Source organism: Talpa europaea, assembly GCF_964194135.1.
Source record: "Talpa europaea genome assembly, chromosome: 14".
NCBI classification, from domain to species: domain Eukaryota; kingdom Metazoa; phylum Chordata; class Mammalia; order Eulipotyphla; family Talpidae; genus Talpa; species Talpa europaea.
The window spans coordinates 92,878,731-92,905,196 of NC_140082.1; the positions used below are offsets into that span (position 1 = coordinate 92,878,731).

General features: G+C 57.7%; 1 protein-coding gene across 1 annotated transcript; it reads right to left on the bottom strand.

Annotated features, from left to right (window-relative positions):
• Window positions 1-452: 452 nt before the first annotated feature.
• WDR93 (WD repeat domain 93) lies at window positions 453-25,840 on the bottom strand (the record flags this gene model as incomplete). The annotated part of the gene is given in 16 exon segments (XM_084254122.1): window positions 453-552; window positions 4,124-4,313; window positions 4,604-4,760; window positions 5,919-5,982; window positions 6,856-7,069; window positions 7,173-7,292; window positions 7,892-7,978; window positions 8,461-8,531; window positions 9,266-9,437; window positions 10,620-10,704; window positions 16,255-16,293; window positions 17,245-17,360; window positions 18,976-19,054; window positions 23,970-24,026; window positions 24,028-24,222; window positions 25,381-25,840. Coding segments are annotated over 16 exon segments (2,049 nt in total). The 5' UTR covers window positions 25,684-25,840.
• Between the last annotated feature and the right edge of the window lie 626 nt (window positions 25,841-26,466).

Below are 26,466 nucleotides of genomic sequence, written 5' to 3' on the forward strand. Positions count from 1 at the left end.
TCCAAAGCCAGTCTGTGAACGTCATGACCAGAACAGAGGACAAAAATGTGGGGGAGGGAGGGGGGCCCCACAGCTGCTAGGGTGGGCCTGGCGTCTGCTCATGTGAATCGAGGGGCTCTCCTGGTCTAGAAGGTTTCACACGAGGCCTGGGATCCTGGTGCAAATCACTGCAGGGCACTGCTGGGTGGAGAGCCGGCAGGAGCACAGGGTTACACACCACAGCCACGTGGAGTCCGCAAACAGGGCCGTTTAATGGGGGGACAGGCAGGTTAGAGGTCGAAAGCTCCCCGATGATACCTGTGCCCTTGGCCCTGTGGCGGACCTGGAGGGCAAGCCCAGGCCCAGGGCCTCTGGAGCTGCAGCCGTTGTCACTGGGTGTCTCGCGACAGGGCGTCTAGGGCTGAGCCTGCCGTGCCCGAGCCTTTTCCCAAGAGTCCAGGGCAGTGGCTTGGTCACTTCTTGAAGTTTTCTCTTTGGAGGAAGATGGAGAACTTCCGAAGCCGTGACCAGTGCACCTGCTCTTCCGCCTTGTTCTTCTCCAGCTGCTCAAACCTGTAGGCCACACAACTAGAGGTGAGCGGAAACTGCTCTGTGCCCCGGCCTCCACACCCCAGGATCCCGGCCTCCACACCCCAGGATCCCGGCCTCCACACCCCAGGATCCCGGCCTCCACACCCCAGCATCCTGGCCTCCACACCCCAGGACCCGGGCTCCTGGGCCAATGTGAGAAGCCCCCAGAGGACGCGTTGGCTTTCTCTCTCAGTCCCAGGACCCAGCCCTGTGCACAGCAGGTGATGGAAGCACCAAGGAGACACAGGCCTTGCTTTCACCTAGGGTGCGTGGAGAGGGGCAGGGAGATACTGGGGCTCATCTCTTTGCAAACCCAGCCTTACTGCAGCCAAGGAACAACCCCACTTAAAACACATCCGAGCACCCACTAGTGACAGGCACCAGTGCACGCTGGGGGCCCTTCCCCATCCCCAGTTTGGTAAGGGCGGCAGGAGCAAAGTGCCCGTGTTATAGGCTGCATTTAAGGCAGAGGGGCTGGTGCAGGGGGAGGAAGAGCAGAGCCTGCCTGGTGCTCGCAGAGAGAGTCTGAAATGGCTTTTTAAAAATAAGAAGTTTTAAAAATATATAACAAAAACCCCACACGTTCAGTACAGGGAAACCAGCACACGCAGGTCCTGGGGGGCCAGCCGGCCGCGGCTCTGCCTGGGGGGCAATACGGCTCGCTTAGGACAAGCAGGAGGGAGGCTTTGGGGGAGAAGGACAGCGGTTGCAGTGTTGGGTCTGTTTGGGGCTCTGCCGAGGGACAGAGTGGGGCGCATCCTGCCTGTTGTAAACGTCATCTGACTTCCAAAGGGTCCTGAGGTTGCTTAAAACAGCCCACCGGCCGGAGAGGGGTGCGGCCCAGCAAGCCTCCCTCTCGCTCAGCTTCTTATCTTCACCCCAAAGCCTCGCAGCTGGAGGAGCCGGCTGGCTCGTGCAGAGCCCTGCGGTCTCTTCGGAAGATGGAGGGGGCAGCACCCCGCGGTGCCCCCGCTTTTCACTGAACCATTTCCCCAGAGTCACGTCTGGGGGGCTCCAGCAGCAAGCCTGGGAGCTTGGCGGTGGGTGGAGCCGAGGCCCCTCACGGCCAGGGCCCCCTGTCCAGCCCTGGCCATTGCAAGGAGCGTGGGCCTGAGCCGCAGGCCTCAGCGGGGCCTGAGGGAAGACGGGAGGTTCTTTCTCGCCAACACCTGAGGCTTCCTGCTGAACAACCAAAACGGCGCCTTCCCAAGACAGACCAGGAAAACGCTGCTGAGCAGAGTAAGAGGACTCTTGAAATCAAAAGAAAGGGAATCCCCCCAGCGCAAGAGACTGCAGGCCTCTCGCCAGGGAAGGAGGGACACTGTGGGGGGCACCGACAGCGGCTCCCCCTCCTTCATCCCCGATGAAAATGGCGTCAGCTACCAAGTGTCGACCCTCACTTCTTGGCCAGTGGGGGAGGTGAGGACAGGGTGACCCCAGCGCTGGGGGAGCAGGGGTGTGGGCTTGAGGGGCACAGAGTGGCCGTGGTGAGTCTGGGGGGCACGTGGAGGACGGTGAGGGCTGGGGTCGCGAGCAGGTGTGGACACGGCCCTGGGGCGGCCCCTGCAGACCCTGAAGGGTCTGGTTGCTGCCTCCCAGGGGAGCACGGGAATGGGACGAGGGGGGCGGGGGCGGGGGTGGGGGAGGCAGATGCCCAGTGGGGACCCGCCTGTGGCTGAGCTGGTGGGGCCGCGGCCGCCCCTGGACCCCTGGGCCGGCTGCCCGCACACTGGCGCACGGAAGTCCCCGCGGGTTTCGTCAAAACAACTTGGACGATTGCAAGCTCGAAACTCTGAATCTATTGCCACATGAATCCTCTGCCTCCAGGTTTCACCCAGCTTCTGGGCCAATGAAAACAGCTCCCGACACAAGGAGTCAACTTTTTTTAAAAAAGGGGGCGGTAAATCTCTGGGATGGAGACGGGCGCGAGCGACAAACTGACGACCGCGAAGCGCCAGATCAGACCTCACTGTGGTCTCGGGGTGCGCCCGGCTGCTTCAGGTCTGCCGCATGTCTGAACATTTTCATGAATATTGGGGGAGTCTCAGGAAAGCCCCAGCTACGGGCCTCCGGCCTGGGTAATGCCCCACAGCGTGACCGTGTCCTAGTGGCCGCTCCTTCCTGCGAGGCCCTGGAGAGGGCAGGGGCCACTTCTCCCAGCTCTCCCATCCCCCAGCTCCCGTGGCTCCTTCAGCCCCCGTGTACCCGGCCCCCAGAACCCCCAAGCTCAGTACCTCTCCACCCCACCAGAGAGGAGCCCCCCGGAGTGCTGGGCTGTGGGGCTTGGAGCTGCTGGGGTGACCGGAGGAAAGGCAGCCGGGAAGGGGCAGGCGGAAGAGTCTCCCATTCTGTGGGGTCCTGGGGTTCCAGAGATGGGAGGAGACCCAGGCGGGGGGCGTCTAAAGGCTCAGCAGAGCAGGGGAGAAGTGGCCGTGAGATGCGAGCTCTGCTCAGCAAAAACGCCAGGAAAGACCAGGAGGGAGACAGACTTTCTACGGCGCTGGGGTCTCTGGTGATGGGTCACTGGTAGTCGAAACATTTTTTGGTATCATCCCGTTTCTCGAACTCCTGCCCACGCAGCTGTAACGTGCCAGAAATGGCACGTCTCGGTGTCTGCGGCGGGCAGCGTGCTGCGCTGCAGGCCGCCCAGAGCCACCGGCAGTCCCCAGGGGAGGGTGGCTCCTGGGGGGGCAGGCTCACCCCCACCCGGCAGCAGGAGGAGGTGGACAGAAGGACAGGGTCTTCCGCACAGGAGGGCTCTGGCCCCCAGCAGGAGTCCAGAAGGTTCCACGCTGTGACCCCACCCCGAGAGAATGGACTGGAGCCAGTCACGGCCTGACCTCCTACTTGCGACTTTTTTTTTTTTACCAGTTTTTGAAGTTTACCAAAATGATGTTTCTCTTCTGTTGAAAGTCACAAAAAAGGAAAACAGAAAAAACCACACCTCGAATCCCCCAGTACAACTGCTGCTGCGCCCGCATCTGGCCTGCTCCCCGCCAGGATACACTACGAGCAACTATCTTATCACCACGCGGTAAATTTTTATTTAAAAAAGTTTCAAACCTCCAGAAAATTCAAAGCTGTGCAGTGACCCTGCGCCGCGGTGAGCGCCAGCCCCCTCTGTCCCCTGCCCCTCTCCACCTTCCCCTGGACCCCCGAGTCAGCTGTAGCATGACGCATCATGGTACTGCACCCCTAAATTCTCCAGCTGCGCCTCCTAAGAACAAGTAGCCAACGAGGGTCCAGACCAACCTGCGCGCGAGAAATGACCCAGCGTCTGGGGGATCTTTAATCACTGGATTAAACGGCGCCCCCTTCATGTCTTCCTCCCCGAGACCTCAAGTCTGCTCTGGTGAACCGCTCGCTCCCTGTAGGACACCTGGGGGCCTCCCCGGCCCCACAGCAGCCTGGAGCCTAGGGGGGGCCCTCTCCCAGCCCAGCGGGGGGCAGAGTGGCGCCCAGGCCTCAGTATGGGAGACCTTGGCCTAAAGGAGATGGTTAAGGCCGCCGGGGTCTCCCCGAAACGCGCTGCCCCCACCTGTGGCTGCGCTACCTCTGCTGGAGGAAACTCTCACACCTCTTCTCCAAGGACAGGACCGGGGGGAAGGCCGCGTCGGTCTCAGCCTGAGACATGGTGCAATATCTTGTGTTTTCCAGGAGTGGGTAGGCCTCGAAATTAAAATAGAAAAGAGAATTTTGGAAGTTGCTGGCCTTGACGGTCTTGATTTCATCCGGATGGTGGCCTGAGGTGGAACAAGAACAGCGTGTCCTGGGTGGCCACTTTCTGGCAGATGGAGTTGGGGTGGCGGGGCGGGGCGGGGGCTGCTGTCTTCTAGGGGCCGGCACTCAGGGGCTCAGGGGTGCTCCTGGTCTGAGCAGCAGGGCTCCCGAGAGAAGGCCCCAGCACAGGGCGCCAAGAGTGGGCGCGGAGAGCGGGTGGGTCACGCTGTGCTTTGTGAGTGGCCGAGAAGGGCGGGGCACCGTCAGCAGGCCACAGGACAGCGCGGGCAGGCCCCGCCGGCCCCGCCCGTACCTCGGAGCAGGAAGCATGGGTGGTGTGAAGACACGACGAACACCGGCTTCCAGGGGGTCGCCAGCGGGCAGGGCCTGGGGAGACCAAAGGCACAGACCACCTGGGACCTGGCCACGTCCAGGAGCTGCAGGGAGCCGTTCTTGGAAAAGGTCAGCACCTGGAGCACAGAGGTGGGGGGAGGGGACCGTCCCTAGACTTCTCTGCCACTCACCCCCCCACCCCCAAAGAAAAGGAGCAGCAGAGCACCAGGCACCCGGCCCCGCCCAGGGCTGCTGGGGATGCAGCCGCTGCGTGAGCTCGCTGCCCCCTTGGCCGCCCCACAGGACAGAGCTCAGCTCTGCATCAGGGCTCCCGACACCCTTTCCCCACTCCGCGGGGACCCGGCTGGGTCCAGCCACCCCTCCTGAGATGTGAGAGCCCGGTTCCTGCTGGGGCTTCCTCTTTCTGGATGATCAGAACAAACTCGCCCCCCGCCCCCCAGACCCTGCTGGCCCAGCCCACCGCCCCTGCAGCCTCCACACGCATGCTCGCCTTCATAGCCCCCAAGCTTCCCGGACACCCTCGCGGCTTTCCTGGGTCCCCTCAGTCACTTGGCAGCTCATTTCCCTGTCCTGGGGTGCTGCTGGCTCCTGCGTTCTCTGACCTGTGGTCCCCGAGGCTTCGCCCCCTCACTCCGTTCCCGTCGAGGTCGGCCTCACAGCCTCCCTTGGGCTCAGTCTCAACAAGGCTGAAGGGGAGTCGTTGCCTCTCTAGGCCCTCGCCAGGCTCGCCCTGTGAGCGACTTCCCCTAGGTGCCCTCCAGGCTACAAAGCGCGGACCTCCCCAGTGCCCCAGTGCCCTGGGCCTCTAGCTCTCTGCCTGTCCCTGGTGCCCTCCCTCCCCGCCCTCTGGGAATCCAGCCCTTGCTTGAAGTCTTGAACTCCCCCCCCCCCCCCCCCCCCCCCCCCCCCCCGTCTGGGGCACACCTGTCCCCACCCCCACAGGCGCTGCCCTCTTAGCCTCCCTGGCTCAGCTCTTTCCTTCCTTCTTCCAGAGCCGCCCCTCGCCCCTTCCTATCTGCAGGCTGAGCCAGGCGCCCGCCCTCGGTTCCACAGCAGCCACCGCCTAAGGCCCTGCGGCCTTGTCCTCAGTCTAGGCAGCTGCAGGGCAACCTGTCTTCTCAGTCGACTGGGCACTCCTTGAGGGCAGGGACCTCCCCTCTCATGTCTGGGTTCTCCAAAGCTAGTCCGGTGCCCAGCACATAGCAGGCCTTCAACAAACATTTCCTGGAGGAAAAGGGGCACAATCCTGAGGAGGCCCAAGGGCGGGAACCTACCATGCCGGGCAGGGCTGGGACTGGGGCGACGGCGCAGATGGCATCATCGGGGTGCCTCTCGGGCCTGCAGGGAGAGAGACCAGACATTCGCGCCTGCAGAGGCTGAGGCTGCCCTCCCCAGGCAGGCCCGCAGCGGCTCTTGTACAGAATCATTGGATGTGCACAGACTGTTCATGGCAGCAAAGACCCGGTGCCGCCAGATCTCCACGGAGGGACACGCAGCCACGAGGCTGGGGCCACGCTCTGCGCATCACTCGAGCAGCAGCAGACAGTGAGTAAAGCGGCCACTTTTGGGGAGTGGAGAGATGGGGAGAGGAGCTGACGGTCTCACTGAAGGGGAGGTGATCGGAAGCTGGGGGGCGTGCATGGGGTGGGGTACACCTCATTGTGCTTCACAACGCAGCTAACAGAGCTTTTGGTGTGTGTGAAATATTTCACAACTAAGAGAGACACCCTCAAGGAAACTGAGGAAAGTCTATTTTGGCAGAAACGACCCTCTTCCTGGTCACATGGGATATGTGCCCTTGACAGTTTTGTCAGAAAAATGACCCCTCTGGACCTCCCCGGTGGCGCAGCGGTTGAGCACTGGGTTGCAAAGCTGCCCGCAGCCTCTGCAATCCGTGGCGCGCAGACCTCTCCTGCCGCCCGCTGCTCCCCTCAGCAGTGTGCTTCGTCAGTCTGCCTGCTCTGCCCCCTGCTCTGGCTCGGTGAATTCTCTCACCCTCCCACGTGAGTGCTTGTATAAATAAATACAAGTGCTTGTATAAATAAATAAATAAATCTTAAAAAAAAAAAGACCCCTCTGCACGTCATGGGACACGGCGATGGCGACCGGGGGTGTGTGGGGAGCGGGCCTGGCCCGGAGAGCTCGCCAACCTGCACCGTGACCGGAGCCCCCGCCCAGCAGGCCCTCCAGCCTCCAGTCCGAGCTACCCACCTGTGCACCAGCCTGTGGATGGTGGGCCCCTGGGCCCCCTGGGCCGCCACCAGGTGGAGGGAGGCGTCTGTGCCCAGCACCACACACTTCATCCGGGACGTCACTGGCCTGTCGGGGTATGTGTTGCGTCCTTTGTGCACCAAGAAGTATCTCATGAAGTGAATGCTCTGGCAGAAACACCCCTCTGGCAGCGCGACGACCCCGAGAGGTGATCCTGGAGGGGCCACGGGCGGGTCAGGCAGGCGGCGGCCCTAAGGGGAAGCCCAGGCCCAAGGCCGGGCTCTGGAGGCCCCACGTCCCCCCACCCCCCTGCTTACCTTTGGCCAGGTCCCACAGCGTGAGCACCCCATCTTCGCAGGCCAGCACCAGGTAGGCGCAGCAGGGGCTGAGCTGGGAGGTGGCGATGGGCGCGGCGCAGGGCCACACGCCCTCCGGTTCTGGGGAGGACAGCAGCGCCGGCTCCCAGGCCGCCCGCGCCCACCCTCGCCCCGCACCCCTGAGACTGGTGGGAGCGCATCTGGACTCCGCACCTCACTCGCCCCCGGGCAACCTTCCTTCCCGGAGAATTGCCCCGCAGGCACCTGTTCTTACCCCCAGACACCTGGGGCCCAGCAGGGACTAGCCATCACCCTCCCCAGGGCCTACAGGCAGTGCCTCGGGGCCCCCGCTCTGAGGCAGGAGCCCCCACGGGCCTGCCCATGGCTGAGCTGGGACGTGGGGCCGCGGGTCCAAGGGAAGCTGGACCTTTGTGGGTTTTTAGACATGACCTCGGAGGCTGGTGCTGAGGACCCCGTGGAGTGAGCCTGAGCCCACAGCACCCCGCGGCCAGGGAAACCCGGAAGTGAGTGGCCGCCGCTGAGCAGTGGGCTGGGCTGGGCTGGGCTGGCCTCGGGCCTCAGCTGCCCCGGCTCTGGGCTCTGGGCTCGGGCTCTAGTGAGCTGCGGTCCTTAGGAAACATGACCCTTTGGGGGCGGCCCACGCTGCCCGCTCTGCTCCCGTCCCCAAGCCGAGGGGCACACCCATGGGCAGGAAGTACCGACTTTATCCTTGAGTGTGCGGTTCAGAGGGTAGAGGAAGAAGTTGTGGCTTCTGGTCCAGTGCACGCCCAGGGTGCAGGCTACCCCTGGCAGGGAAGAAAGGAAAGGGCATCACTAAGCAGCCCGGGGGCCCTGGGGGGTGTGCAAGGGGCCTGCCCACGAGAAACCAGTCTGAAGTCTGAGGGGTTGATGCTCATGGGCAAACTCCCGTTCTGGGAGGGGGGCTGGGCACCAGGGGGCTGTCCCTGGGCCCATGCCTCCCTCCCAGCAAGGGGTCACTCTGGCTTGCACGCCTTCTAGATGACTTGCATCCACCTGCCGTCAGCGTTGGAGTAACACCTTCTCCCGAGCGAACAGACGTGACTCACCCCCCTCCATGGCGGCCGCTCCCTGAAGCCGGCGGGGGTCCCCCACCTGGGCCATGGGTCCCCAGGGGACCTGTTGCACTGTAGCTGGCACCCGCCTGCCCCTCCCACCCAGGGGTGCTGGGGTACTCTTCTGGGTGGGCGTGCTGCAGTGCGTCCCAGGGACACACGCCCAGGACAGCCCCTGTATCCTGCCCACTTACCTGCGGGGCTCTGGGCGTCCGCCAGCACCGCAGTCAGGCAGCCGGGGAGGAGGAAGTGGACGGTGGCCACGCTGCAAAGGGAGAGGCACAGTCAGGGCCGGGCAAGCGGCGCAGAGACACTGGCTGGTGTGGGCCACAGATGGAGACACTGGACCTTCCTGGGCGCGGGGCCGCAGGCAAAGCACAGTCGATGTGCGGGTCCTGTGGGCCCAGACCTCGGAGGCCAGTGAGGGCAGAGTGGGCGAGGCTGAGGGGCACAGCCACCGGGGGTCTGTCCTTGGGGATGACCCCTTCAAAACTAGTTGGGTGAGGGGCCACGCCCCCCCTCCCGAGGCCCCCCAACCAGCGGTGTGCAAATGTCATCTCCCGAGTCCCAGGGCCGCGGCCTGCTGCTGTGCGGTCACGCCCGCATGGACAGCGGTCGGCGGCCCAGCACAACCCTCCGGCTTGCTCGCTCAGCGTCCACACCGCGCCGGGTTCCGATTCCGGCCCCGGGTGGGTCCCCCGGGCTGAGCCCAGGGCTGTGTGCGCTGAAGCAGGACAGCGAGCTGAGAGGCTCCCCTTCCGCAGTGGAGAGCACCCCGAGCCCCAGCCAGGGGCTGGCTCCCAGCGGCGCGGCTCCGTTCCCGCAGTGCGGGGGGAGCGGGCAGACGATGAGGTTCGTGATGCCCGTGCCCGGGACACCGGAGCCCCGGCCGACCCCAGGTGTTAGGACAGCCTCCCTCGCAGGAGCTTCCGTGACCTCCAGGTAATCAGCTGCGCGGAGGCCCGGGGAGCTCAGGCTGGGGCTGGCCCCGCGGCTCACCTGAGCGGCTCCTCCTCCCACTCGCCTTCCAGGTGCTTCTTGTAGGTGGCGTTGAAGACGTTGGCCCGCCGCTCCCACTGGCTGTCCTTGATGAAGTGGTTCTGCCCGGAGCCCAGCCCACAGCAGTCCTCCACCTTCGCGAAGACCTCCAGGGGGCTTTTAAACGTGGTGCCTAGGTCGAGACTTTCCAGCATTGGGGAGACTGTCTGGCTCCCCCCTACCTCCTGCGTACTCCCCTGTTTCCTGCAGAATCCCACCTTCTCAGCCATCCCTCCCTGCCCTGCAGCGGCCTGTCAGCCCAGGGGTTCATGCTTCTTGGGGCCTCTCCCCTGCCCGCTGCCCATGGAGCTCCCATGGGGCAGCTGCTCTCCTTTTCCCAGTTCCACCCCTCCTTCCTGCATCATCGCCCCAATTTCTGGATTACAGGTCTCCAACGGAGGCCAAGGAAATATTCCTGATGTCCCCGGAGACCTTAGATGATGGCCGTTGTCTCCCCAGCTCAACGGGCCCCCAAGTCTGCCTGCCTCTGTGCAGTCCACCTGCTGGGCCTTCACGGTCAGGGAGCTGGTCACCCCGACCCCCGTTTAGCTACCCAGCTACCAGTTTCCTTTCTCTGCCACTTTTCTTATCACCCCCTTTCCTATAATTTCCTTCTTTTTCATCTGTTCCTAAATCCACAGTAAACCTGGGTGATTTGTTTTCTGGGTTCACACCCCAATTTTGAGAACATCTCTTTTTGGAACTTGCCTGCAGTGCCCCTTCCCCAGAAGCAAAATTGTTATCAGTTTCTTGCACACTTTTCTAGAAGGAAGCCGCGTCCTTTTGGATAAACTGAGGGTAGCCTCTTACGCTCTAGTGCTGCTTTGTTCCCAGGTCAGCAGGTCTGCCAGGAACTTGCTAGAATTGCAGACTCTCAGGCCCCACAGAGACACGAAACTCTGGGGTGGGTGGGGCCCCGCAATCTGGGCTCTAACAAGCCTTCCAATGAGTCTGAGCCTCCGAGGTTTGAGTGTTGCTGTCACACACGCGTGTTTTCATTCCACTACCTGGAGAGCCCCCATGTCAATACGACACGGGGTCTCCTCATTGTCCACTGTTTGTTTTTATTGTTAAATCTCTTCTTTATTGGGAAACATAATACACACCATATCTTAGTACGTTGCTGTAGAGCAAACACCTGTCTCTCATTGCCTGCTCTCTAGGAGCTTTTGGGTAGCCACTACAGACCAGGCCTGGAATTGAGATGTCGCTTCTATCAAATAGAGTAGATCAGGGGGCTGGGGGTGGTGGAGAAAGGCAGCAAAGGAAGAAACTGAGAAGCAAACAGCCAGAGGAAGAGCTGAGTCCTACTGACCTGTGATTGGTTTGGGGGGTTTGATCTTCATGATGTGAACCGGCAGAGTCAACTTACTGTCACCTCGAAAATAAATGTCCGCTTCCTACAGCAAGGAAAAGGCACAGCTAATAAGCCAACGGTGGAGAAGCAACAGAATCATTAAACACGCTCGCCCCGAAGGAAGCCTGAAGAAGAGGGAAAAGGAAGAAAAACAGATGGGCAGTAGAAAGGAAAAGGCCGTGTGGCTGTAAGGGGCAGAGATGGGGTGGTGGGGGGCACGACTTGAAAGTGCTGCCACCTGCCTCCCGGGAGCCGGCTCTGCCCGGTTTGCGGGGGCCCTGATAAGCAGCGTTGAAAGAACTACCAGTTCTGAGAGAAAAACTTCTTGAAAAGCAGCTTCAACTCCTCATTCTCTACCTCCCTCCAAGGCCAGACCCCGCCCTATGAAAGCTTGCCCTCATCCCCCAGGGCGCGACTTCCCAGACCCTCAGCGCAATGAATTTCCTGCCTCTCCAGGGTTTGGACACCAAAAACATGCTTTTAAATAATCCACTGGGGTTGAGCGCTGGGTTGCGAAGCTGCCCGATCCCCAGCTGCTCCCCGGCCACCGGAGGAGGGTCCCGCATGGCGCGCAGACCTCTCCTGCCGCCCGCTGCTCCCCTCAGCAGTGTCCTTCGGTCCTTCTGCCTGCTCTGCTCCCCGCTCTGGCTCTGGGGAATTCTCTCACCCTCCCGCGCTTCTGACTGTACCCAGTGCTTGTATAAATAAATAAACAAATAAATAAATAAATCTTTAAAAAAAAAAGTATCATTTGAAAATAAATAAATAAACAAACAAACAAATAAATAAATAATCCACTGGTCAAAAAAGAAATAAAAAAGTAAAAGTGAAAGTATTTTGAAGTATTTTTGGAAATGAAAACATGACTCAAGGAATGAAGGGTGCAGTGGCAGCGACGCCGACAGCCTCCATCAGCCGGCAAACCCGCAGGACGATGACAGAGTTCAGTGAGGAGGCCAGCAGTCCCGGAGGAGGGCAAAAACCAGGGCGGTGCCCACCAGGAGCTGCATGGCCCGAGAGCGTCTTCTTAGAGCCGGCCTCAAGGCCTCCCCTGGCCCTAGCACTGCTCATGCGTGTGGCGGGCTCGCCGTTCGGCTGCCTGGACCCAGGGGCCTTTTCTGCTTTGAGGGGCGCCTGAGTGTGAATCCTAAAGAACTGGCCTCCCTCTGGGGAACCGAAGGGGCAGGGCACGCGACAGAGGCTCGACCACGCGCCCTCCTGGCCCAGGCCTGTGAGAGGGACCCAGTGATGGTGGAGCCACGACTCAGGGGAGCCGCCAGGCTGGGAGGCGCGTGGCAGGGCCATGGCGGGAGCCCCCAGGGGGTGCTAAACACGCCTGCATTTGAGTCCTGGCGTTGGCGTTTTCACTGCCCATCCGCGTGGCTCCTGCCAAAGTTCTGAACTTGATGTGCTTCCAGTTTCTTTGTCGCAACTAAGGATCTGGTGGGCACAGGCAGAGCCGTGGACCAGCAGTCACCAGTCGGAAAATGTGGGTGGTGGAGTGAACAGTGCATTTAACCCCTCTCCCTGCTGGCGCCCCCTTAAGGTGACAGGAATTTTAATTTTTCATTTAAGTAGTAAATTCAAAAGGATTAAAGAGGAGACCGAAAAACAAGAAAATTTCAGAGCTGGAAGCAGTGGCTCAGTGACTTAGCAGACCCAGGGAAGTTAGATGGGAACCCAGGGAGGGACACCGCCTCGGAGTCACCTGCTTTACGCCTCAGGCCCCGTCCACTCAAGGAAATGGCCGCTCCAGGCAGCTGGTCTCTGGAAGCTGAAGTGGTGGGGCTGGCAATGGGAGGGGTAGCTGGAAATCTCTTTATGAGGCAATGAAAGTCTTGGACTCCCTCTTTAACTCCACGTAGCCAACAGGATAAAGTTGAAGTTGACACACTGGAGGTTGAGGCCTTGGCCCGGCCCAGCCACCTTCCCCAGTTGGCTGGAGAGCGGAAGAACCGGCCCCGGCAAAAGATCAGCCAGAAAAGAAAGAGCCCGAGACACAGCTTGGGGGACAGAGCCCATGCAAGACAACAGCGAACAGTTATCACAAGTGTTTTCAGAGGAGCCACTGTATGCAAACATTAAATGAGTAAGAGGGAGGAGGGCAACGAAAACCTGGGGCCTCCCTGGTGGCGCAAAGGGTTAAGCACAGTACTATGAAGCAATCAGCAGCTACTGCAGCATGATTTCGATTTCGATCCCCGGCCAGGGAGGTGACCCACAGAGTGCAGCAGACCTCTCCTGTCTCCCCGCTGCTCCCCTCCGTGATGTATTTCAGTCAGTCCACCTGTTCTGCTCCCCACTCTGTCTCTGGTGAATCCTCTCACCCCCCACACCTCTGGCCTATACCCCAGCTCTTGTGTGCATAAATACATAAATCTTTAAAAAAAAACCCAACAAAACAAAAACCTCAGTGAGGGGGGTGCAGAGCCGATGAGCTCTCCCCAAAGGTAGAACAGCAACAACAAACATCTGTAAAATAGACCAGAAAATATACAATAAGATCAAAGCTCCAAAGTTCATACAGTCTGGGTGTGGCAGGAAAGTATTTGGATGGTACAGGCTAAAGCATACAGGACACATATCGAGGAATGACAAAGATGACAATTCAGAAGCACTGGGAAAAGATGGAGTACTCAAAAATACTGGTGTGCCAGCTGGCTACTTGAAAAAAGTACATAAATAACTTGTTCCCTTCTTAGTACCATTCACCAAAGAAGCTCCCTTATGAATTAAAGATTAAAATGTCAAAAAAAGAAAAATCTACGAAAGTATAAGAAAACACAGGAGCGTTTATGATGTTGAGATAGAGAAAGCCTTTTAAGTGCAATGGCGATAAAGATTAAAAATTCTGACTATATCAAAACCTTCTTTCCAACAACAAAAACTATAGAAAGTAAAAAGGGGAACAACTGATTGGAAAAAATGTCACGTGCACAGGCTACAGCCTGGCAATTAGCAAAAGAGAGAGCCTCAGTGACCAGTAAACTACGGTGAGATTAATGAAAATTAACGCAAAATGCCATTCTTTCCCGTCAGTTTGGGGAAAAAAACACGACACCAGGAAGGTCAGCAAGGCTGTGGAGAAATATTGATTCGATGTAAACCTTCATGCCGTTTGGGGGCACAATTTAGTGGCATCGACATTAAAACTAAAATTGCACGGCCCTCCGGGAGCGCTGGCTCGCGCGGGAGGGGAACTTAGGGGTCTCCGCACGCTGGGTAAGAGCCGCAAACAGGACAGGCTCAGCATTGTCACAGGCCAGGCCGGGCACGCCGAGGCGCGTCCAGAAGGGGCAGGACAGCCACGGAAGACTGAAGAACAACACAGTTCATTTGGCATTAAAAAAACCTCACCAACAAATGGTCTAAAAACAAAAAAATGCAGATTTGTAAGGACATATACATCTAGCAGAGGTCACATACGCAGACAAAAATTCCCACGGAAAAGTGATATTTTTCATAATGAACTGACACCAGAATGTGTCCACCAGAGATCTAGAAGACACAACCAAGCCAGTCACGATGGTTCCCTGCGGAGAGGGTGGCTCGTCTGAAGGACCAGCTTCTCCTAGACGAGTGTGTTTGTAACAGGGGGGTCCCCAGGAAAGGGGGAGATTCCCTGCCCCACCCAAGGGAGGGTGGAGCTGAGCAGGAAGAGGAGAAACTGCAGAAGAGACTGAGGAAGGAAGCAGGATGGAGCCAGGAGACCTGGAGGAGGCGCATGGAGCCTAGAGACACGTGAAGAAACTGCGCTTGTCTTTTGGTCGTGGACGGGGTGACACGGATGTGGGTGAGACCCGTGGGGAGGTGACAATGGCAGCCTTTATCTTGATGTTGATTTTGCTCTTTTCCTTCCGGGCTTGTCCTGTTGTTTGTGACCCTTTTCTGTGGGTCCCCACGGGAAGATGCTTTAGACTTGTGGCAGGCTTTGGGGCCTTGCTCTGGGCCGATCCCATATGGATGGAGTTTTACCCACGAGGGTAAAACCCACGGGTCACTTTGGGTGCTTGATTTAGAAACTAGACTCTTTGCCTTACCTGTATTGTTTCCTAGTTTTATTAAAGTTCCTTCCCCTTAAAGTCTCCTATGTTTTGTGTTGATGCGGCGGATGGCAGAACCCACTTAGAATAGGCAGGTTTGCGTTCACATACTATTGACATACATCCGAACAGCGCAGCTGGGAAGGCGGCGAAGGGGTCTCTGGGGCTGACCTCGGTCGGCTGCTGGTGGAGGTCTGAGCCCCCAAGCTGTGTCTCAGGCTCTTTCTTCCCCGGCTGATCCTTTCCCGGGGCTGGTTCTTCCCATCTGGGCCAACTGGGGAAGGCGGCTGGGGGTGGGGGTGGGCAATGGTCTAAACCGCCAGGACGCCAGGTCGTAGGAGCCGCAGGAGGCGGCTGTGTCCTTGACAAAAAGGGGAGCCCCCAGAGAGTTCAGCCGGTGGCCTGGCTGGTGTTTTGGCAGAGGCGGACTGGGTTTCACGGGGCCTGAAGTAAATACAACTGGGGCGTCTTTAAGAAAAAGGACACAGGCTCTCCTTGGTGGCGCAAGGGGTTAAGGCACAACCTATGGGGCCTCCCTGGTGGTGCAGGTGGTTGAGCGCAGCACTGTGAAGCTGTCCGCAGCCTCTGCAGCGCCGGTTTGATCCCTGCCAGCCTTGGAGCAACTCACACAGCGAGCAGACCTCTCCTGACTCACCTGCTGCTCCCCTCAGCAGTGTATTTCATCGATTTGCCTGCTCTGCTCCCCGCTCTGTCTCTGGTGAGTCCTCTCACCCTCCCGCGCATCTGGCCTGTACCTTGGTTCTTGTATAAATAAAATAAAATCTTGTGGGACCCTCGCCGGTGGCCGGGGATTGAAATGGTGCTGCAGAGGCTGTGGGCAGCCTCACAACCCAGCACTCAACCGCTGCGCCACCAGGGGAGGCCCTAAAATAAAATCTTAAAAAAAAAAAAAAAAAAAAAAAGACACAACCTATGAAGCTCGCTGCAGCCACTGCAGCACGAGTTCAATTTCTAGCCAGGGAGCAACACACGTGGCGCAACAGACCTCTCCTGTCTTGCCCGCTGCTCCCTCAGCAGTGTCTTCGGTCCTTCTGCCTGTTCTGCTCCCCGCTCTGTCTCTGGTGCATCCTCTCATCCCCCACATCTGGCCTGTACCCCAGTTCTTGTATGCATGAATAAATAAATCTTTAAAAAAAAAAAGAAAAAGAAAGAAAAAAGGACACAAATGCCCACGGCCCCCAAGGCCCGCACGGGGCACATGGCCGGGGGCTTGGTGGAGGGACAGCGCCCAGGTGACTGTGGGCGAGAGCAGCTCCTTGCCCACGTGCACAGCAACACGCAGCCGCGTCCCGGACCCCCCCCCCCCCCCCCGTCGCCTCCCTGAGCTCCAGGGAAACCCGCCACCCCCGTGACCGCCACCCTTGAGGACAGGCCATCTGGGGTGGAAACGAGCCCACAGAGCCCTGGAGACAGTGTCCGGGGGAGCCTTTAACTAGTTGATATTTAAGTGAATTTCAAGCAAAAAAAAAAAAAAAAGAATCTCAAATGCAAGTTAAATTTCTCTGGAAGTTTTCTTTAAAGTTTCTTACCATTTCTAAATCATCTGGTGTCAGCGGGTCCACTGTGTCCTAAGGGGAAAAAGGAGAAGTTAGTCCAGAGTGGCCTGCTGTGTGTGCCTCTGGGGAAACTTCCAGATGCTCTTCCCTCGCCCAGTTACTCCGGGAGAGGGGAACCCGGTCACTCCAGGGAGGACGGCTGGAGCGTGGCCCTCTGGCCTGTCGCCCCTCGCAGCTGACCCTACTCTCCAGCACCTGGAACCTTATCAGGGTCACAGCTGGACGGCTGAGGACCCTGAGGACAGGGCCAGGGGCCATGTGGAGACCCTCACGGAAATCTAAATTGAAGCGGGAATTTCTGGTGGACAAAAACCCCAGGCGTGTTGAGTTTTCTTCCGCTAACTTGCAGGTGCCGCGGACAACCCTGCAACGGGCAGAGTCAGCTGCTTCTCATGGTGAAACTTAGCACCTACTACTCTGTTTGAAAGGCGTGTCCTATCGGTATTAGCAGCTTGACAACATAGTAAGTGTGCGGCAGGTAATTAGCAAATTAAGTCTTAAAATAATATTTACTGAGGCCTGGATCTTAAAGACAGCATGAGGCCCAGGCATCCCCTATAATTAGCCTGAAATGGCGGCGTCCCTGCCTGCTAAGAACCACGGGAAGATTATTTGTCTTCCTGCAGGTCGAGAACAACCTCTTTACACCAGTCTGGGAAACTTAGTGGGACTCCAAGCACAAAAGGACTCTTCTAACCCAAAAGGGGAAAACTAAATGGCCTCTGAGGTAAGGGTCAGGACGGACCCTTCTCCCAGAGAAATGCCTGGGAGGGGTGTCAATGGGGAGGTGGCTCCCAGGGGGGCCTGGAGGCCAGCTCTACTTGGTGACAGGACACCCTGTCCTAATGGGGCACCCGCTGCTCCCGCTTGGGCTCCCGGAGGCCTGGCTGCCTTGGGGTCGCTGGGGCCGGGTGGGGTCGGGCGGAGGCCCGGAGGGGCACGTGTGGGACGCAGCATCCCTACCACCAGCAGCTGTCTGACGACTGTCCTGGGATTCGCGGCCTGCTGAGTGTGTTCGGCCTCCTTGAGCCAAGACTCCCGGGGCAGCTTGTACACGTCCAGCCAAGTCTCTCCGGCTCCTGTGCGGGACACCGAGGCGCGCTGAGCAGGGCACACAGTCCGCAGCTTGCTTTTCCCGTAGTGCTGGCGCCCAGAAGATGGCTTTGCCCAGTGCAGGGCTGAGGGGCAGGTCACTGCGCCCCTCACCCCGCACCCCCCCCCGCCCCGGCGCGGCAGCCCCTCTCTCCACCCGTGCCTGAGAGGAGCTTCTGGGTGCTCCTCACCTGTGTCAAGTGGCCTGAACCAAGCTGCTGCGCCGCCCATGCCCACGCGCTCCAGGCCCCAGGTGGCAAACACCATGGGCATTTGCACTCACCTGTCTGTTACTGGGAGAGAGGTGGCCTGTAAGGGATCAGTATCTGAGAGGGAATGGCTGAGGGTGCCTAGAATGGGGAGTGAGGGCCCAAGGGAGCTCTTGAAACCATGTTTGAGACAACAGCTGTGCGGCGGTTGAGGGGCTTGATCTTGCTTTCCCAGGGCATAGGATTCTGCTAAATGCGTCCTCAAAAATGCAACCGGAGCCCCTGACCTCAGACTCCTGGGGGACCGAGGGGGAGAAATCTCTGTGGTGTTAAGCCGCTGGGTGGAGGCGCTTTGTCACAGCAGCCCTGGGAAGCGGCTGCAGGCAGCGCAAGCTGTATAGGGGGCGCGACTTCTCGGACGACTGACATGGAGACAACTGACATGGGGGGCTGGGCAGTCGTGGCGAGAGTATGCGTGCATCTAACTAACCAAGCAGTCAAACATCACACTGATAATCGTTGGATCGAAGCGTGTGCTCACCACAGTAACGACCGCAGCAGGCCAGACCCGGTGATGAAGCTAACATTGGGGGCACAACTCTAGGGGTCCCCAGGACAGCTGCATGTCTCAAAGCATCTCCCCTGTGGGGACTTCAACATGTGTTCCAGAACTCTTTGGTCTTCCTGCGCCCAGGGAGCGGCGGGTAAATCCTCGCCAGGTCTGGACACCGGGACTTACCTCCAACGGCACAGGGGCCGGGGCCACCGCCACTCTCAGAGAAGGAGCCCGGAGACCCCGCCATGGCTACATGACCAGGTCAGCACCGCCCGCAGACGCACGGCGGACACCCCCCCATGTGGAGCGGTGACAGGGCCTGTCACCCCCGAGGCACAGTGGCGGGGGCCGTCGCCCCGCACAAGCAATGACAGAACCCCGTCACCTCTGGGAGCTCTTCCCCAGACCCTTCTCCGTTGAATCATGAGAAAAAGCATCTGACAAACTGAAACCGAGAGACGCTGCACCAAATAGCTGGCTGGTGTCACTGTAGAGAAAATTACGCGAGACCAAGCAATGGCCGCAGGGAGGCGGGCACCGGGGAGAGTGACAGCTCAGGGCACCCAGGGCTGAGCCTTGGAGCAAAAAAAAGATTAGTAGAAAAACTGGTGAAATTTGGAAAAAAAAAAGGCCCTAGTTAGTAGTGCGATACCCGTGCTACGTGCTTGGTGACAAATGTTTCTCGGTCACTGAAGTGTGAAGTCAGGGGTGCTGGGGGAGGTACAGGGGACTCAGCCTTTGTGACTCTTCTGTAAATTATTCCCACATAGAAGGTCTGGGGAGAGGGTCTGCGGGAGAGGCCCCCGTCGGGACCTGCGGGGCCGCGGCTGCCCTTGCCTTGGAGGAGGAAGGCCGCGAAGTTCCCTCCGGAAGAGAACGCCACCTTCACGCAGGCCATCTGCTTGCTGACGTCCTCCTGGAGGGAGAGAGGTGCTGGCAGGCTCAGCCTGACCCCCGGGCTGCGCCCCAAGCAGACCCTTCCCCGCCTCGACGGCCTCACTCCCCCCATTTCTGCACAGGATGCGGCCGGAGAGTGCGTGAAGAAGCGGGGCTCGACTTGAGGGAATGATTTTTGGATTTACTGCCTGGTTTCCAGGTGATGTGTGGTGATTTCTTACTATCTGATTTGGGGGTCGGGTGTACAGACCCTAGCTCCAGGCCGGCATTACGTTACCCAAAATGAGTGGAAACGGGTTCTACCCAACCCGGGGTGCCCAGTGGGCTGCGGGGGGCTGTCCTGCCTGGTGCTGGGACAGATCACCTCCTACCACGCAGCTCACAAACAGCCCTGGAGGATGGAGGCCCAGAGCACCCCAAGGGCTCGGGAGACAGGCTTGTTGAGAGCCGGTGGCCGCTTCCACAGAGAAGGCCGCCCTCCCGCTGGGCCTCGCCTGTGGAAGGGGAGGGGAGACCTGTGCTCCTAGGCCTCTCACAAGGGTGGTGCCCCAGTGACTTCTCCCCTCCCCAAGGGCCCCCAGTATCATCACATGGGTGCTTAGGATTTAGCTTGAATGTTGGGGGCACAGATGTTTTGTTCGCAGCAAGTAGAGACTGAACGTGACCCTAGTGGAAACCTGCGCAGATTTGGGGCCATTGTTCTCGGTCGCCCTGCTTTGGAAGGTGCCTCAGAATAACAAAATAGGGGGCCTCCCTGTGGCGCAAGGGGTTAAGCAATCTGTTAAGCAATCTATGAAGCAATCTGTAGCTACTGCAGCGCAAGTTCGACCCCTGGCCAGGGAGGTACCCAGACGGCGCCTGTCTCCCCGCTGCTCCCCTCAGCAGTGTATTTCAGTGGATGCGACTGTTCTGTTCTCCACTCTGTCTCTGGGGAGTTCTCTCACCCCCTGCATGTCTCGCCTACACCCCAGTTCTTGTATGCATAAATAATAAATCTTAAAAAAAGTGCTTTCTCTTATCAGGTATTTAACTACCCTGAAACAGAGTGGAGGTGGGGGCGTGGGGGCGGGTGTCAGGATAAATGCTTGAGTCTCTCCCCTATCAGTGTTCAGAATATTGAGTATGCACCCTAGAAAATTCCAAAGGTAATTAACTAGGCACAACTAACTGGTTGTGATTAACTAGCTGGAACTAACTAGCCACAACTAACCAGTCAATTAACTAGTCTCAGCTAATGAGTTATGCATTTAACTAGCCATATTTCCCAGTCGCAACTTACTAGTCACAAGTAACTAGCTAATTAGTTTTCATTTACGCTATTTTCTTTTTTTTTTTGGAAAGATTTATTTATTTATGCACACAAGAGCTGGGGCACAGGCCAGAGGCGTGGGGGGTGAGAGGACTCACCAGAGACAGAGCGGGGAACAGAACAGGCAGACTGAATGAAACATGCTGCTGAGGAGCAATAGGCGAGACAGAAGAGGTCTGCTTCGCCGTGTGGGCAGCTCCCTGGCCGGCTGGTAATTGAACTCGTGCTGTAGAGGCTTTGGGTTGCTTCACAGGGCAGTGCTTAAAACCTTGCGCCACCAGGGAGGCCCTTTCTTTTTATTTTTTTAAAGATCTATTTATTTATACAATAACTGGGGTACAGGTCAGAAGCGCTGGAGGGTGAGAGAATTCACCAGAGACAGAGCGGGGAGCAGAACAGGCAGGAGGACCGAAGTACACTGCTGAAGGGAGCAGGGGGTGAGACAGAAGTCTGCTGTGCCGTGTGGGTTGCTCCCTGGCCGGCCGGGAATCGAACTCGTGCTGCAGTGGCTTCAGATAGCTTCATAGGTTGCATCTTTACCCCTTGCGCCACTAGGGAGGCCCTGGATCAGTTTCTATTTTCTATAGTTTCAGAGAAATGGGATCGGATGGTATATGTTTTCTGCCCGGCTTCTTCCACTCAGCGAAGGGATGCTGAGAGGTGTCCATGCTGTTCCTGCACTCCTGGCGCCTTCCCGTAGCATTCCAGGGTCTGGACACTCACCCACCAGCCCAGTTCCGGGCCTCACAGATAAAAGCTGCAGTGAGTGTTCACCGCTCGACACACCCTTTCATTTCCCAATAAGCATCTGGGAGGAAAATGGCTGCATCCTAGGGTAAGCGCGTGCTTCATGTTTTAAAAGCCAGCAGAGCGGGTGCAGCATCATACCCCCCAGCACTGTGTGACAGTTCCGGGGACCCCTCCGCCAGCACTTGGCGAGGCTGGGTCTCAGAGCAGACTCCTGCAGGGTGGGGCTGTGCTCCCGGCTTACTCGGCCTCTCCTGCCATGAGCATCTCGTCTGCCTGCCCCAGGTCTTCTTTGGCAAAATGTCTTTTCTTTTCACATCCTTTGTCCATTAAAGAAATTGTTTATTTCCTTATTTTTCGGTTTTTGAGCTCCAGGAGTTCTTTATATTGATATACTCAGGATACAGTCCTTTACAAGACATCTGATTTGCAATGATTTTCTTCTCTTTGTCTTGTCTATTCTTTTATCAACAACTTTTGCAGAACAGGAGTTTTAAATTACAGTGAAGTCCAATTTACCAATTTTTTTTTGGTATGGATTGTGATTTTGGTGTTTTAGCCAAAAATTTTTGCCTGACCCAAGGTCACAAAGACTTCCTCCTATGTCTGCTTCTAGAAGTTTCAGTTTCAGAATTTACATATAGGTAGGTGTTCCATTTTGAGTTAATTTTTGTATATGGTATGACGAACAAAAAGCCTTTAATTTTGATTGTCTAACATCATTTTCTTTCTTTCATGGTCATAGCTTTTCACACCCTGAAAAGTCTTTGCCCGCCCCAAGGTGGCAAAAATATTTTCCTTTGTTTTCTTCAAGAGCAATAATAGCTTCAGCCTTCACATTGAGGTTCCTAGCCCATCTCAAATTAATTTTTATGTGCAGTGTGAAGGAAGGTTGAGGCTGACTCCCCCTTTGGCTGAGCCAGCACCACCTGCTGGAAGCACCGTCTCCCCCACCCCCGCTCTGAATTACTTGGGTGACCATCAGTAGTATTTTCAATTAAAAAAACCTGAAATTCAAAGTCTATTCTGAGCAATATTGGATCCACTGACTCAGAATACACTTTCTGAGAAGCCCAGTGGGGGGAACGCGGCCCCCACCCCCAGGGAGCTCATCTGCAGGGAGACAGCAGCCGAGCAGGCAGGCGGGTATGGACGCTGGTCACTTCCCCTCTCCGTGGTGGCCGCACGAGGGAGGGAGGACCAGCTCCCTCGGGCACATCAGGGAAAATACAGCAGGCATCTGAGCGGGTCTTGGAGACCCAGGCGCCGTGGCAGGGAGGCCGAGGGGTGTCCACGCAGAGCGAGTGGATGTGTACGGGGTTATCAGATGTGCTGGCTGGTGCTGTCTGGACCAGCGTCCCCGGGTGGTCGGGTAAATGCATCCAGGGCTCTCACAGGTCCCCGAGCGGGGCCACCCCCTCCGGACACCCCGGGACGCCCCTCTGTGAGGAGGCCCCTGCTGTGTGAGCACAGCTGCCACGGCCGTCCTCTTAAGGGCCACCTGACCTGCGATGACTTTTGGCCCAATGAAAGGTGAAAGGGCAGGAACTCACCACGTCATTGATGGCTTTGATGAAGAAAAGACCATCCTTTAAAAAGTAAAGCAGTCTAACGACACCTGAAACAGAAGCCAGGGAGAATGGAAGAGAGATCAGCCTGAGAAGAGCAGGAACTCCACAGCTGGCTTTCTGAGATTATCATCCAGCTGTTCCCCTGGTGGTGCTCCCCTCCCATCCTCGCGCTGGCCCCTGCATCCCCTAAGCACTCTGGCCACGCGGTCCACTCCGACCTGCCGCCTGACCCAGCGCACCTTCCCAGCGCTGCGCTTCCCCCACCGGCTGGGGGGCCCTCCCTCCGGGTGTCTCCCCCTCTGTGCCTCATCGCTCAGCCCCGAGCAGGCTCCTCACGTGGCTTCAACTTATTGGACAGCACATGATTCTGTCACCGCAATCCCTGGCTACGCTCAGGGACCATTGCCACGCACCGACTTCCTCCTTCCTGGAGATGCCCCCAGGCGCCCTCTCCCGCCCTACACCATAAATTACACAGGCCTGGAACAGGGACTGGCCTTTGGGTGGGAGAGGGTCTGACTCCACCCAGTGAACACTGAGGCCTCTCTGCGCCCTGCCCACACTGCGAGGTAGAGCGGGCTGCACCCTGTGCCCAGTGGCCCGACGTGACTGTGGCAGGAGCCACCCCAGGAACACGGGGGTCTGCCCCCCGCCCGCCTCCCTGCTCCCCACCCCACATGTGACAGCCCACGGCCTCCCACTTTCCTCTGCCCTTTGAAAGCTTTCTATTCGGCATGAATTCCAGCCTTTCAGAAAACAGTTCAGCACCTGTCTGTCCCTCACCTCACTTCCTCTCGTGTGCCATTTCACATAACTATAGTACAATTTCCCTTTTCATTTTAACAGCCCCAGCCTGGGTTCATGAACTCTCTTCTCAGTGAAGGCGATTGTTCTCTCAACTCATTCGGACTTTTCCAAACTCCTGCCAGGGTGTCCTTCCTCAAGTCCAGTCTGGCCAGGCCCTTCTCCTGGACATGGTGGGCCCTGCTCCCCAGGGGCCTGGTCCACCTGGGGCGGAGAGGGAAGCGAGTCTGGCTGTGTGAGCACCAGGCGTGTGTGAGGGGTGGACGCTGGGGCCACGCAGCCTGACCCAATCCTGACCTGCTGCCCACTTTCCCTGTCGCCTCAGTGAGTTACCAAACCTCAGGGCTGGGCGGCCTCTTCTGAGAAACTGGGCAGCACATCGCACTCCCTCCTGGAGCAGCTGCGGGGAGTGTCTGGCACCTGGCACCCACGCTGTGGTGGTGTTGGCCCTACTACCTGACCCAAGGGGGTGCTGCACCTGGCCCGCCAGCCCTGGTGCAGACCTGGACAGCAGTCGACAGGTTTCTGAAACAAGGCTCAAAAGGAAGATGAAGAACAAGTACCCATTTCATCTACAGGAGCAATAAGCATCTCGTTCCCCAAGTCCAAGACGCAGAGGGAAGTGACGGCAACCTTAAGCTTCTCCCAAGCGAATGCGCGCCTGGCAGTGTACAAGTTATAGATGGAGAATCCGCCGGCTCCGCCAACGAACACGTAGTCTCGGGAAATAGCCATACAAGTTGGCATTTTGTTGAGCTGGGAAAAAGCAAACAAAGAAAATGATTTTCAGCTGTCACTGTCTCCAGCAATAGGCGTTCACTTTTCTTTTTTTTTTTAAAAGATTTATTTTTATTTATTTATGCATACAAGAGCTGGGGTGTAGGTGTAAGGTAAGTAAAGTATCAGGCTTTTCTGCCCTCCTGCCATTTGATTAAATGCATGCCTGATGGCAGGCACCTGGAGTAGGGTGTGGGCATGCATAGGTGAGTATACCTGGGCTGAGAGACTGGGCTTATTAGGGCGGCATCACAGGGACGCCAGCAGGGCAAAAGAAGCAGAGAAGCAAGTCACAAGAGAACGCCAGAGAGCCCAGAAGAATGAGGACTTGCAGGCTTCCCGGCACCCCGCCTGCCATGTGCCTGGTAAACTCAAAGCCCTGAAAAAAGGCACCGAGGGCTCCAGGGCTTCTCATTTACCCATCTGCTCGGATCATAGGGATCCTCCACTGTGCCCATTCCTGCCACTACAGTAGGTCAGAGATGTGCAGGGGAGAGGACTCACCAGAGACGGAGTGGGGAGCAGAACAGATGGATCTACTGAAATCCACTGCTGAGGAAAGCAGTGGGGAGATAAGAGAGGTCTGCTGTGCCACGTGGGTCAGCTCCCCGGCTGGGGATCGAACTCGTGCTGCAGTGCCTGCAGATTGCTTCACGGTGCTGAGACTTAACCCCTGTACCACCAGGGAGGCCCAGGCACTCACTTTTCAAAAAGGCACGTGGGCATCCTGACATGTCTTGTCACCCCCAAATGCTGGGCCTGCCCAAGCACCCTGCCCAGCAGGAGAGAGCCACCGCCTTCCACTGCGGGGTCAGGGCCAGAGGAAACAAAGGAGCGAGAACAAATGTGCACCCACCCGGGAGCACAACCGCTGGGCCTGACCCTCTGAAATACCATGGGGGTGGGGAGGTGAGAGCTGGGGTCAACGTCAGGAAGCTGTTAGAGTAACTATGGCCAGCAGTGAAAATAGCTTCTGTGTGATCTTCAATTTCCCCAGGCAATCACCAGATGCATTTTAATCGCCACGGGGCTAGGATCTTTCAACTACCCAAGCGCATGAGAGTTCCTGGCAGGAATTCCTGCCATGGGTCAGAGGCTCCCGACCGACTGAGAGCCAACTCCTCCGGCTGGCCCTACCTTGCTCTCCAGGAGGGGTGAGTAGAGGGTGGGCAGGACCTGGCTAGGCTCCACCGTCTTCAATGCATCCCTCTCCTCAATAATTTTCCACGACCGCTCAAATAGGAGGTTCACCAGCTTGTTGATCATTCGATAAGGCTGAGGCAGAGTGTCCAGCTCCTGATCTGGGTCCTTGAGGACGTGATCCTCTTCCGTGTCCTTGGGCCAGTCCTTCTCTGCCGAGGACAGCACCTCCAGCAGCCCCTTGTGCGTGGAAATGGACAGCTTCGTCTTCTGGGACTGAGTTTCTTTGGGAGAGGACATCACGCAAGGAGGTGCTGGGAACGTCCGAGAAACGCTGCAGTGTTGAGAAAGGAAGTGAGTGAAGGACCTTTGGAGACAAGGACGGTCTGAAGACAGGTCGCCTCCTGCTCTAGCCCCAATGCCTGTGGCTCCCCTTAGTCACAAGGCTGCAGGTCCCTTAACCAGCACACCTTGGGGCTGCTCTTCTGTCCCGAGGGCACCAGTAGGGGCAGGTACCCACAACTTGGCAGCCGGAGGGCAAGTGCTGGGAGGAGTGGGGAGTAGCATCCCCGCTCCTGTCTGTACCTAAGAGACCAAGTGACTGTCTTTCTGTCCCCTAAAGAATTCACCCTTTGTGACAGCCGAGGCTCCTCCCGGTTCTCCCATCTCTGTCGTGTGTGCTCGACCACCCGGGGCATGAGCAACGGCCTTGTCCCCTTCCTACTCCTCACCTCCAATCAGATGCAGCTCAAGAACTTCTGATCCTTATTATTCCTTCCTTCCTATTTGCACAGCTGCCCCCCGGAGTTCTGGAGAGATGGTGCCCAGAGCCTGTGAGCTTTCTGAGGGCCTACAGGAATGCTTGAGATATTGGGGGGGAAAAAACATTTTTGAAAATAATGAAGTATCTACAAAAATGTTTACAACATGTCAGCTCTACTCTGAACTTTATGCATATATAAAGTTTAAGTCTATAAGAAAAGAACAGGTGGGCCTCCATGGTGGTGCAAGGGATTAGGTCTCAGCACTATGAAGTGATAGGAGCCACTGCAGTACGAGTTTAATCCCCGGCCAGGGAGCTGA